Source organism: Pyrus communis, chromosome 4 (genome assembly GCF_963583255.1).
Source record: "Pyrus communis chromosome 4, drPyrComm1.1, whole genome shotgun sequence".
NCBI lineage: Eukaryota > Viridiplantae > Streptophyta > Magnoliopsida > Rosales > Rosaceae > Pyrus > Pyrus communis.
The window spans coordinates 809,093-823,265 of record NC_084806.1 but is presented as its reverse complement, the minus strand read 5'-3'; the positions used below and the strand labels follow the sequence as shown (position 1 = coordinate 823,265).

The 14,173-nt window shown below is 36.3% G+C and overlaps 1 protein-coding gene across 1 annotated transcript; it reads left to right on the top strand.

Moving 5' to 3' along the window:
- Nucleotides 1-7,482: 7,482 nt before the first annotated feature.
- LOC137731969 (zinc finger protein SHOOT GRAVITROPISM 5-like) lies at nt 7,483-10,733 on the top strand. Its single transcript, XM_068471240.1, has 3 exons — nt 7,483-8,241; nt 8,354-8,762; nt 9,543-10,733. Exons 1-3 carry the CDS (start codon nt 8,115-8,117, stop codon nt 10,462-10,464), a joined length of 1,458 nt encoding a protein of 485 aa, XP_068327341.1. The 5' UTR covers nt 7,483-8,114; the 3' UTR covers nt 10,465-10,733.
- Nucleotides 10,734-14,173: the final 3,440 nt, after the last annotated feature.

The window sequence follows — 14,173 nt, the reverse complement described above, 5'->3', positions numbered from 1 at the left end:
GAAATATAATGGATTTACTTAAATCTGTTGAGCCCGCCTAGACCCCACCTAGTCGTCTAGGTGTTAGGCTCCAACCCACCGCCCGATTAGTGCATAACTTTTTTTAAAACCTCAGTCTTCACCCTGAATACTACAATTGAAGAAGAATTGTTGGAACACGTAAGAAAAGCAACAACAACAAAAGAGGCATATGACATAAGAGATGATTCGGTTTCAATCGATTAACTATGTCGGTGATTGTCCCTGTGGAGCTAAGGAAGACGATGAGGCAGAATAGTGTTGTGTGACATTTGTGAAGTTATGCAGCATATGCTTTGTGTTCGAATTTTGAACAGCAAACAAGTTCCTCGCATATTTCTCTGCAATCAATGTGAAGGGGAAATCATACTTTTGCCTTCTCCGTAATATCAACCTCTTCAATTTTGATGTGACTCTAAGCTATTGGGTTTCTGCTATAATCAATCGGACCATCTGTTGTAATTACTATTCATTAGACCCATTACATATATAGTCTAAATCCGAATCAACCTAGAAAAGAAAACCATAGAAACATTGAAAGAAAAATATGAAAACCCATAACCTGAATCGAGAAAAAGATGAAAACCCATAACCTAAACCTAGAAAAAGATGAAAACCCTAGAAATCCAAATCTGTTTTTCAAATCAGTCTCTCCAAATTCAAAAATCCAAATCCAAAAACAATAAAAGAAATCCAATTTTGACAAACCCTAGAAATCAACCCAAAAAAATAGAAAAAACAAAACAAAACCCAACAATTTGAATACAAATTTAAATTTGAAGGTGATTCGAAACAAAACCATAGATTTCAAAACAAATACTTCGATTTTGGGGCTCAAGAGTTGCTCGATCAAGAAGGAGGGAGAATCGAAGAGAGAATTATGACGAAGTTGAGAACTAGAGATAGAGGGTATGATGTGGTGATTGGAGCGAGATGAGAGGTATAGTGTGGTGGCCAGAGTTGAGACTCAGAGAAGATGGGTGGAGGAGAGGTAGAGGAGAGAACAGAGAATTTGGGAGTGCTGAGAGAGGTTTCGAGAATGACAAAATGTGAGAGACTAAGTGAGACTGAAACCCTAAGTTAGATTGGACGGTTGAGATTAAATCTCACCCAATTCGACGGTCCACATAATTCTTAAACCTAATCTAAATTAAATAAATATTAGAAAATATGTTTTAGTTCAGTTCGGGATTCCGAAGCCCGTATCAAACTTTTTGAGATTGGTTCGGTTTTGGGTACCGAACGGTTTAAGATATTAGGTTTGAGATGTTTTCGGTTTGGTTTCGGTAGGAAATCGGTACAGCTCGGGATTTTCAGTATTTTTTTTACCCCTAATTTCAACCCATTTTCTGATGTAAGGAGAATTATGAATCAAATGAATGAATTTTAATTTCTTTATTTACTTTCCTTGTTTAATTTTCTGCAATTATTATACGTAATTTCTTGCATTTCCGTCTGATCCTATCAAATTTGTGGTGATTTAATTTTATGTATGTGTTTAATTTATGTCATTTTATTTGGAGAATGATCATGTAGTATGCATTGAATAAGATCAAAATTGGTCAATTATAAAAACACAGATCAATTGAGTCAATTAAAGTATATGTTAATTGCAGAAGGATTCATCATTTGAGCTGCTTTTTTTTTCCTCAAATAAACGCATTCATATTCAGTAGGAGTACCGCACTACGGAAAGGGTATTGTGTGTTGGTGGTGGGGGCGCGGCGGGGGGTGGGGTGTTGGCCGTTTGGGCGTGCAGACGGACGGGTTACGTGATCCAGATGGCCTTACCGAAGTCTTACTGATTAGTTAAAATCCATATATGTCGACTACAATTAGTTAAGCTTTTTCGGTTTTGGGCCTTGGGACCCATCACCTACTAAACAAGAACTTCGATCACAAATACAACGTATGGGCTTCATTCAGTTAGTATTGTGGGCTTCAAAATTTTGGACTATTAGCACAAAGACATGGTTACACCTAAAACGACAATCTCATTATTCCCAAACTAGTAAACTCAAGTGTGAATGTTCAACGTAAATTGTGAATCGTCGTGGTGAATATGGTTTTTTTTTCAACTCACTATATTATAATAAAAGATGTAATTGTTCAACTAATTATGCCTATTGAGTTTCGTTTCTATATATCGACACAATTATTGTATCGAAATAGTGTTTTACGGCTAAATTACGAGCACATTATAGATTAGAAACTTGTTAAAGATATTATCCTCGGCGCCAAATTTATGTTTGTGGTTGGTTGTTGAGGTGTTGCATGCACGCCTAAAAAGGGAAACATTCCCTTCAACTACAAGGATCATCTTCTTTTTACCCTATCAACTTTGAAACGGCAACAACTTTTCATTGACTTATATCACTTGGCAAAAATTTAAATAAAAGTATATAGGAGAGCTCGACACCACCAAATTTTTAGCCCTTTTTCTTTTGCTTTTTGTGTTTTAGAGGACCAAAATTTAGCTACTTAGGATTGAAATCATCTCCTTTTTGTTTGAGGTCAAGAAATAATCCCTTTGTGTATGATCAAAACTTGAGTACGAGGACTTGAACTTTGTCCTTTCTGTAACTTAGGGGAAGAGGCAAGCAGACTCATTTGAAAGAATTATTTGTGCAATGAATTACAATATTTGACTTTGACCACCATGATCCTTTTAACTTGCAATCTCTAGACCTCATGCTCAAATACCTTTAATTGTGTTTCACAGCTGTGTGAAGTTGTATTAAGCACGTTCTATGCTCTCCGGTTAGTAGAGCATCATATTCTTAATGGGTGGGTGACGAAGTTGGGGTTTCATCATAAAATTAATTAGCAATATACATTCTTACACACCCCTCCCGTGTTGTGAATACAATACAAACGGGATGACGTAGAGCAAGTGTGGGTGTTCGGCTTCATATGTAAAACAATTTGCTCTGAAACCATGAATAAGTTGGAGTTCCACCAGAAAACAACTTGGCAATATGGAAAGTAACTTAATTTATTATAAGCTCTTGCATAATTTGGTCCCTACTTTGACCTCACATTCTCACAAGTAGTAAGAGCATCTCCAATAAAATGAATTTTTAAAAAAAATGAAAATTGCCGTTTGAATTAACATGAAGTAAAACTATCACACATGATCTGCATGTGATGTAAGATGTGAGAATTTATCGGATAGAGAATCAGTTAGGTAAAATTATTAGAGAGAGATGGAGGTTTATATTAAAGTACTAATTTAACCTTAAGTAAATGGTATGATTAACAGTTCACTCTCATTCGGTTCTTGTAAAAAGTAAAGATAATTTTATGCACCTATTGAGATGATGTCCAAATAAAAAACTAGTCGCCGGGATAAATGAGAGAGGTGCATAAAATGTAATAATATCGCACCCTTTAAAACTTCAAATAATCAAACTTTATATATATCTAGTCATGTTTGTAGGTATATTTGTTTCTGCATTAAGAGGAGGGAGACAGTTCGAAATTATTACAATGGAAATGGAGGAGTTTCGAACTCGGGACTCACAGGTAGAAACTCAACGCCATATCTACTAGGATATTGAACCAACATGAAAATATTTAATAAATTAATATAACAAAACTTTATGGTGCTTCAGAATATTTTAAAATTTCAATCGTTAAAACTTGAGTATAATATCTTTGATCAATGATTTAAATGTAAATAATTTTAGCTAACCTAACCATTTTGGTTAGATCGTCCTTGCGAAATGGCGAGCAAGTATGCATTCGACGTTTTAGCATCCAATGTTTCTTTGTGATGGTATCTGATCATAAGTACTGTTAAGACTTTGTTATTCAAAATTTTCTTTTCAATCATTACACACATTGCATGTACACAGCGAAACACACAGATTTATCCAGGAAATAAAAGATGAAAGTTCGCAGAAGGTGGAGAAAACAAACAAAAATATCTCAATTCACTACGTTTAATGTGGCTTGAGTGGGAAGAAATGATGGACAAATAGATGGGCTTGTTAATGATAGCTTGTACTGTGACTGTTTTTTATTTTTTATTTTTTATTTTTCTCCTTTTCGGTTTTCAGTGCAACAGTAAATAATGGAATAGGCCAACTTTGGTCCAGTTCTTGGAATACCAACAAAACTAAACCAGACAAAAATCCCTCAGGCCCCCGGCCTCATGCCATCATGAAATTATTGAACAAAACCAACACATCTCCTTGCCAATATAATCTCAGATGTTTGTGGGATTTGTTTGTGCATTGCTTTTTCAAATCGGAAATTTCGGAAACTTCAATGAAGAACTAGGAAAATGTTTGGTCGATGTGACGGCATAAGATAGGAGCTGAGTTCAAGCTAATTCTATACATATAAAGTCAGACGAGTAAAACTAGAGAAACAAATTATTTAGATCAAATTTTATAAACCATATGACGTAATTGTTGATTATTGAATATTACTTGAGTGTTGATTGATTTGTTTATTTCTTATTAGTGCCACATTATACGGTATGCAAATTTAGTGCATACATTAGTCTATCTAACAATACTCACAGTCGGACTCCTCTAGATGGGATTTATAAGACATGGTGTGATATATTGGAGTGTTGTCCAGTTTAATAAATTTAGTTCTTAAGATACTTATACTTTACCAAACAGTGGTCATATCACCAGCTCAAATTTAATTGAAATAGTCCAGTTCATGGCGATATAGCAAAAGGAACGAGTTGTTTAGCCGTGAAGAAAAGGGCATGCTTCAAGAATCCAAGCCCAGGAAACTTCAAATCGATTGCAACGAAAGATAGTACTCTCCATATGTTAATTAAATTTTAAAAAAAAATCCCAAAAGAAACTTATGATAATTAATTAACTAATTAATTGGACTTTAGGTTTAAGTCAACAGAATTTTTAAAGCTAACTTGTTTTGCTACGTGGGAAAAGGATTAGTTTAAGAAAAGTTGATTAGATTTGGAATCACAAACACTTGGGAGGGATGATTGCTTTTTTTGATGCAGCAATGCATGCCAGCATGTGACAAGAATCCTTCTCCCCATTCTTTCCAACTCAACAAGTAAATAAAGCATCTTCTCCTTTATCTAATTATATTCATTCTTAAAAACCTGGCCCTGCACCTTCATCATATATTATTCACTCATCAAAACCTCCATCTTTATCTGGTGAAAACTTTACTTTCACATGTGTTTTCTGAACATTTTTCAAAAAGTAGTTTTGTTTTAAATTATTTTTATAATTTGTTGTTTGTTTATTTTACTTTACTTTTATTTTATTTTTTTGGATTGATTACAGGGCAAGAACCCGGAAAAAAAAAAAAGAAGGAAAGATTATATAAGAATATCACGAGGTCACGAAACTCCAGTTATATCTATAACTAGCAACTGATAAGAAGAAGGAGAAGCTTCCTAAAAAAAAGACTGGACTCAAACTGTAGAACAAACCCAAACAAGCCAAATCATCAGCAACAAAATTCTTTTCATGTAGATATGTCGAATTTTGTTTACTTTTTTTTTTTTTTGTTTAACTGTAATGGGGATAATAGCTACTAACTAATCAAAGAGAAGTATTTTTTTCTAAAAGAAGATGCTCCAACTTTGGAGAATAAAATTTCAGTTTCTTGCTATCTAATTAATCAAGAGAATTCCAACTCTTGTTTGCTCACATGTAAACAAGAATAATAAAAATTAATTATTAATTACTGCATGTGACCCGTGATGATATCCGTCTTGATTTTTTTCCAACGGTTGGTGATGCATGTTTAAGGCTGTAGAGGGTGCTGAAGAATCATGATGGATTTCTAGCTGAAAAAATAATGGGCATTGCTGAAGCTATCAGTACATATATATGAAGACCCTTATTGACTGTTATCTAATTCAAAAGTACCAACCCTTAACAAGATGGAGCATAACGAAAAGAAAGTATAATTCAACTTACAAGTTCGATTGTAACTGTCATTCTGTCATATGAAGACATATGAGTGTCAAAGTTGCAAGTTTGAATAACAAATGGCTCGTTTGGAAGTATTTATAAAATGATTGAAAATGCTTTTGATGAAAGTATTTTTGGATTTAAAAAGCACGTGAAGGGCTTTTTGCAAGGAGGCACCAATTATGTACTTCTTTCAGAAATGCACTTCAAGTGTTTTTTTAGGATTCACTTACATTTTTTTTTTATGGATTAATTTCAAAAGTACTCTCATAAAAAACTTTCAATCAATTTAAAAGCACTTCCAAACTATAAGAAAATTAATCTTGGATGACTATATTTACACATAAGGCAATAGCGATCAAACAGTTATTTTGACAACATTATAGTATGTAAATTACAAAACAATACCCTAACAACTATCAAATTTATATGAAAAACTTCACTTGCTTAATTGAAGAGAAAAACTTTTATTTATACACTTGTCATGCTCTAATTTATTTTCCAATTGCAAAATTATTCTGGTCGTCTTCCACCATTACTAAATTAATTAAGTCCACCGTGCCGGGGAACATGCACGTCCTAACAGGAACGATTTCAGCACCTCTCTCTAGATAAGAAGCGGAACGCGTTTACATATGAAAAACCCTATAGTTAATCATATAGGGAATTTCTTTGTATTAGTTCAATGCCAAATGATAATACATGTTAGAATAGTTGTTGGTCGGGAAGCTAGGTTTCTGAAAAGATGTTGGAATAATTGTCAATTACCCTAATCGATTACTACTTTACTGGACACCCAATTTGAAAGATCGAGAAGTTTGAGATGTGCATGCAAAGAGCGGCAAATATTTTTGTTTTTGAACTAATTACTATTTATTAACAAAAAAAGAGACTAATTATTATTTACAATTAACATAAAATGGAAATTAAACAGAAGTTAGAGAAATGATTACGGCAGGCCTCTTGAAAATGACTAATCTCTAATCGTGCTACTACTTTTTACCTTTCCAAAAGCTGCTTCAAGAAACATGTTAATCCGGATTAGCTCAGGCATCATTTCGTTAAAATCAAACCGTGTTAGGATAATGTTAGAGAGATCAAATTTTTAAACCAAATTTGCAAATTAAATGGTATCTCATAAATAAAAAATAAGCACGTTAATCAACACTTAATAATAATCCAATCATCAACATCCACATTATTTGTTTTATAAAATTTAGTTTAGAAATTTGGTTTCCGGCCCTAGTATTACCCGCTCAGTTAATTATGTAACTTATTATTTATTTTTCTTTTTCACCCAGATTTTACCTCTTGTTTTTTTCTATTTGTGGTGAAGGAGAGAGAGAGAGAGGGGGTCACGTGAGGGAGAAATTTTTAATTGTAACGGGAACATAAGTGGTACACTACGTGTTTTAATATAAGTGGTAGGAAATTTTATTTTTTAAGTTATTAATTTTTTAGCATATATACCCTATCATTTGTATAATGACATGTGATATATACTGGTCACACTGAAAAATCTCTCCACGGAAGGGGAGGATGAGAGCTCACGTGGAAGGGGTGATCTGGGACTGGGAAGGGCCTGCATTAATTCATGCAAAATTACGGAGTGTGACGAATAATGACTGTTTGTTTTGTAATGGGAAGGATGTTTTTTTGTTTCTGTCTAATTCTGTGATGTGTGTGGGGGCTCTCAGTTTTAAGCTGCGCTGAATAGTGTGATTGGGTCACCCTCACCATCCCCAGCCAGCCCCAATCACCCCCAACCCAACCTCCTCTCTCTCCCCCCTCCATTAATCTCTCTCTTTCTCTCTCTAGATCTCTTCCCCTTCTTGTACAGAAAGAAAGAAAGAAAAGAGCTTTTATAAACAAGACAGACTTCCCACAAGCTCACCTGCTCAAGGTGGAGGGTCAATGGAAGAAAAGCTAGCCTAGCTAAAAAGCCTTTAAAAGCCGCTTAAATAAAGCTTTTAAAAAAAGTTGATTGCAGAAAGCAAGAGCCTTTCCTCTTCCTCTCTCTCTCCTCTCTTCCTCTCTCTTTCTCTCTCATGTGTGACTGTGAGAGAGATGAAAGAATCCAACTTCACCTGCACACATGTGTATGTAGGGATTGATTGATTCTTAGTTATCTCTTCTCTTACTTAAACTCCTCCATCACGTCCTCACAAAAATCCACCCATGTTCGACAACACCACCACCACCAACAACAACACCGCCGCCTCTTGTTCCGCTCCTCCGTCTTCTTCCTCTCATGAAAATGGCGGAGCCACCCACAAACGAAAAAGAAGACCTGCAGGCACACCAGGTAAAAATAAAATAAAGACCCCATAATTCTGTTAGTTAATCAAACCCTTTTCTTTAGAATTCTTAATTATTGATTTTTTTTTTTTGTATAAATAATTCTGGTTATATTATAGATCCGGATGCAGAAGTGGTGTCTCTGTCCCCCAAGACCCTACTCGAATCGGACCGGTACGTGTGCGAGATCTGCAACCAGGGATTTCAGAGAGACCAGAATCTGCAGATGCACAGGCGTCGTCATAAGGTGCCGTGGAAACTACTGAAGCGAGAGATAGCGGAAGATCAGGTGATCAAGAAGAAGGTGTTTGTGTGCCCGGAGCCCAGCTGCCTCCACCACGACCCCCGCCACGCCCTAGGCGATCTCGTCGGGATCAAAAAACACTTCAGAAGAAAACACAGCAACCACAAGCAGTGGGTCTGCGACAAGTGCTCCAAAGGCTACGCCGTGCAGTCCGATTACAAAGCACACCTCAAAACCTGCGGCACCAGAGGACATTCCTGTGACTGCGGCCGTGTCTTTTCCAGGTAAATTAAATTTTTTATGCTTGCGTTATACATCGTCCTTAACATCGCCCAATCTTCCATTTTATTAACATCGCCCAATCTTCCATTTTATTTATGAAAAAAAGAAGAAGAAAGAATTGTTGATAAAATTAGCTAGCTACTAGCGAGACCAAAATTATTATCTGAAATCTGAAGATGGTCGGACAGGTTTTTTCTATTCTCCTCTCTTTCATATGCACATCCAAACCCTAAAAAGCACTGCCAAAAAAAGCAGCTGTTACAGATAAGAACAAATCTTGAAATACTACAAGCAACCTCTACCTTTTTCTCTCTTCAAAACATTAATGAATTTTAGTCTCTTCTCTCTGAAATTCAAATAGGGTATGGCATCAGTTTCCTGCAGTGGCAAATGACCTCATCCTCTCTTTCATGGCCGCTGCAGGTCTACAGTTTCCGGTTTAGAAGTTTCAAAAGTATTCAGTATAATGAATTACCTATTTTTGGACGCACTAAAACCGTCGTCAGTCCATTTTAATTACTTAATTAAACAAATATATAGGGATACCCCATTTGATTTCTTTTGCTCACCTAGCTATATATTAACTGATCATATATTTTATTTAATTAGTTGTTGGAACCCAGCAAATCATATAATCCATACTACATATCCTCTTAACAATTTAATATTCATTTGTTTGTTGGTAATCCTAAATATGTCGTATACGAACGGCTCATCCGCTTATGGCTAATTCTTTGTTGTTGTTTTTCATCATGATAGCAATATAGTTTTATTGATTGCAGAGTGGAAAGTTTCATAGAGCACCAAGACACTTGCACAGTCCGACACGTCGTTCGGCCGGAATTACAGGCAGCGCTGCAGCCGACGGCCTGCTCGTCGCGAACTGCATCGAGTACCAGCCCCTCTAGCGACGCCAATTTCAGCATTAGTAACAATGTGGCAGCTCCAGTAGTATTGGCTGGACTCCCGGTGCGACCAAACCCAACTCACCATCACGATAAGCGCGCCGGTATGAATCCTTATATTTCTTGCAACCGTCAGCAACAGCAGCACCAACAACAAGTGCATAATAATATATTGGAACTTCAGCTCCTTCCGTCCTCAAACGCCCATACTTCTTCCCCGCCAAATTTAGACGAAAGTCACGCAACTAATCTGAAGCTCTCGATTGGATCGCCGTCAAGTGATCAGCTTGCCAACGAAAAGAATGAATCGAGCAAGTATAATTCATCGTCCGATATAAAAAGAAGAAGAAGCTCTCCAGGTAATGAGAAGAACATTAACAAAGCATCTGCTGTTGGAAGAGTTGGGTCGACGTCGGAACTGGTCAGGTTGAAAGAGTTTGCGAGTGAGGAGTTGAAATTGGCCGTGGCTGAAAAGTCGTATGCCGAAGACGCCCGGCGAGAAGCCAAACGGCAAATAGAGATGGCGGAGATCGAGTTCGCGAACGCCAAGAGGATCAGGCAGCAAGCGCAGGCTGAGGTGGAGAAGGCTCTGTTGCTCAAAGAGCAGGCGACTAAGAGAATCAGCTCCGCCATTTTGCAAATCACTTGTCAAGCTTGCAAACAGCACTTTCACATTGCCTCTGCTGCTTCCACCGTAGCAGGAGGAGCAGTGGGACGCTCTGATGAGACCTCCCTTGCTATGAGTTACATGTCCTCGGCCACAACCGAAGGAGAAGGAGATCATGACCACACAGCATAATTACCATTAATGACCTAATATTTTGTAACTGCTTTGTATTTTTTTTTTTCACATGCAATGCTTATTTGAACATGCCTCTCACAAAGCTTCACCTTTTTCATCAGTTAATTATTGCTGCATCAGAGTAGGGGAACTTTATTTCTGACCATTGTTTGGGATGCTCGTGAAAAGTGTTGTAATTGGGTCCTTGTATTTAATATTTCAAATATTATATATCTTCATTTGTTACAAAAAAGGAAAAAAAAAGAAGTAAAAATACGACTTTCTGGATTTACTTTCCTTTCAAATGGCTTGTGCATTAATAAGTTCGTGCATTTACATCGTAATTTCAATAGGAAGAAAGACTTTATATACTCAATTAATTTAAATTGCGGGAACGAACTCAAACATATGTCAATGAAAGAGCACAGTATTCTATCCAGTTTGTTTACACTAAGTCATCTGCAATATTTCTTGAACTGTAGTCGCATGCAGTACTCTGGCTGGTCTATGTTGTTACGTTGCCATACTATATTAATCAATGTTGACGATTGATTTGTTTTTATCACGTCATTAGGGTGGTAAGATCACAACAATGGATCTCTCTCCTTCAAATCTCCTCCTCTCCAATCCCCTTCTCTCTTACTTTCCTTTTTTTTTTTTTCTCACTTTATAAAGAAGTCAAAGTAAGATGTTGATGTAACTTAATCATACTCGTTCAAATAGTAGATAACTAAAAATAAGGAGAATTTGAAAGAAAGAGAATTCTACTTCGTATTTCATTGGATAAATTATACATATTATCTTGGAGATTTTTAAGAGCTTTTTGTGTAAATCAAATCATAGAGATAATTTGATTCCAAACTTTATCAGGCCCTATCATATTCCTGTCCCTAATGTGTATTAACTGTTCGTATGACGTCCTAGATATTAAACTAAAATACAAAAAGAAAAAAGTAACCCTAGCTAGGTCTTCTTTAGAAGCTCGCCCATGATTTGTCGTTTTGAGACTAAGCCTGCATGGTTAAGTTTAGATGCATGCTAGTTTTTTTAAGCATTGGTTCCTCAAGGGCATCAAAATGAATTAACGAAGGACACTCTTAAACATCTGAATAGGTGAATTAGGGAAATTACCTTTACCCGCATGTTTTATTTTTCTTCTGTACACCTTTATTTATTTGTATCATTTGATTTTTATTGTTGATTCAAATGTTAAAAATAAACAGGGTCTGCATAACGAGGAGAAAATGAGCGTGAAAAATTATTTATTGTTATATTAAATTTTCTTATAATGAGATTATTTAGATCACACGCTCTCTAATACAAGTGAGTGCTACTATTTTTACTATTATAAGAAAATGTATGTGCCAGTGTTGTATAATAAACAAAATTACATTTTTCTTATGATAAATCAGAATTAAGCCAATTAGTTGAGGTAGTGGATCCATGATTCTAGGATCGGATGGTCCCAATATAAAGGTTTTGACTAAAATAAAATTGAAAATACCAACTTTTCATTCATATCTTTGTACAAATAACATTATAAGCTAAAAAGATTAAATTTGTTCACGACGAGGTTTCATACTCCAAAAACGTGTAATGATAGTTTCATTGTCAATACAAGAAAAAACAGATCGATGATGATTTGGAACTATCTGAAATTGGAGTTGAACTATAGGAGATAGGATTAGAGCAATCTAAAATTAGAGTTTAACTATTTGAAATAGGATTATCTAAACTAATCGATGATGATTTCGCTTGTGATATTGTTCCATACTTCTATTTCTACACAAATCAATTAATCAAAACAAAAGAACCATATCAATTGATATGAAGCTAAAATATATATATGATCTAACCACCCAATATATACACATCAATTTTGACATCCTACATGATTAATTTAGACAGATGGAGGCATGGAGCAGCTGGTGGTGGCCTGGTAATCGGTTGGGTGGGATTAGAGGAGAAATGGAATTGGAATTAGGAATCACACACAATTGGAGAAAGTGAATGCAAAATGGGATTGGGTTGGGATCTCGGGTAGAAGGAAAGAGAATAGATTCTCTTTATTTTTTTTCTAATTAAAATGGGTCTCCCTCATGTAGCTTAATAACAAGACTTGCTTTTAATTATTTTGTTTTAAATAGTTAGGCTCAAAACAACATCATTTTGATAAAGTCTTGTAAAACACAAAATAGTCTTATTCTCTTATGTTAATCATATATTTGCGAAACCTGCAGTCGCCGATCCGCGGTTGCACTATTATCCTCTACCACATACCCAATCTTAAGTATTTCTTGCAACTCGAAAGTCCTCACAATCATTTATCCGAGCTTCTTGATGGTCCCGAGACCACTCGGGTCGCTAGTGCATCCGTCCGATCTTTATGTCTGTCGTCAATTAGGGTAATTAATCTCGCCCCTTGTTTGTAGGTTAGTGTAGACTAGAGTCCTAGACTATCACTTGCATGTAGAAGAATTATATTTTGGGACCATTTTGGTAAATGATAGGAAAGCACCTTTCAGAGAAGCTGACCTACATGCCACACACTTGAAACCAAATTGAATTTAATGACAGAAAAAAGAGAGAGAGGGGAGAAAGATGGGATGTCGTTTTCACTGCATTTGCAATCCTTTTAAATGCTATAAAAAATTATAAAAATAAAAGAAAAGATAAAAGACCACCATGTTTTTCAGTGCCACTGCTGGAATGGTTAGACTCAGGCACTCGTCCCTGTCAACTTAAACAATACACACGACTCGCTCGCTCGCTCGCCCACTCGCTTGCTCACTTGGACTGCCACATACATGCTACTTTTATCAGGGAGTCAGGAGGAGGAGGGGTCCTGCAGCAACAGCACTGCAGATCACACAGTGCCTTTTTATTAACTTCTGAAACAAAAAATAAAAACACGATTTAATGCAAAAGAAGAATTCAAAAACTGCGTGTGGTTTTGCTTTGCTGTTTTTACTTGCACAAAAACGATGGTGATCCAAAAGGGTGCCCATTTCATCACCATTTCTAACTTTCTTTGCTTTTGAGCTTTTCTTTTTCTTTTTCTTTGTCTTTCTTTCTCTCTCAATATGTCTTTGGAGAGAGAGAGAGAGAGAGAGAGAGAGCGTGAGTGAGGACCACGTGCACCTCTTTCCCACCTTTTAATGGTTGGCTTCCTTTTTTGTCTAGTGGGTTCGCTACGTAGTATGGTACATCCCTCAGTAGGGTTTCTTTTCAAATTTACCCCTTGCGTGTTACGGAGACTCTTTTCACTTCCACTTACTTTTATCCTTTCCCGGTTCACCCGTTTTTGTGTTGCACAGAGTGAAAACGTGGACATCTGTGTTCAGACGAGATGTATATGTATGGACATCGAGTGCTTGTAGACACTCAAGAAAAATCACAGTACGAAATGCACACTTGCAAATTCATGTTTTGGAAATTACGGGTCATTGTGCAAAAAATGTGGATGCGCACTGCACAAGGCTTGTTGAGTGATGTCGCGATTCCTGTTTCAAGTGCACCATTTCGTCGAGCACCCGTGAGTTATTCACCAACTTTTCATTAGGTCACTATTGGAGTTGCGCAGCCATTTTTCTGGCCTCTGATCCACGGGGTTACCTGACCCCTGTTTGTTCCTCTGCGCAATAGCTCTTAACAAAATCTAGTACTAATATAGATAAGTTGTATAAAAAAGCTTAATGTTTTTTTTGGGGGTTCTTAGTTGAATGTC

Coding starts and splice junctions, on each gene's coding strand:
- LOC137731969 (XM_068471240.1), top strand. CDS start 8,115: ATGTTCGACAACACCACCACCACCAACAACAACACCGCCGCCTCTTGT. Junction 8,242..8,353: donor AAGACCTGCAGGCACACCAG/GTAAAAATAAAA, acceptor GTTATATTATAG/ATCCGGATGCAGAAGTGGTG. Junction 8,763..9,542: donor TGCGGCCGTGTCTTTTCCAG/GTAAATTAAATT, acceptor TATTGATTGCAG/AGTGGAAAGTTTCATAGAGC.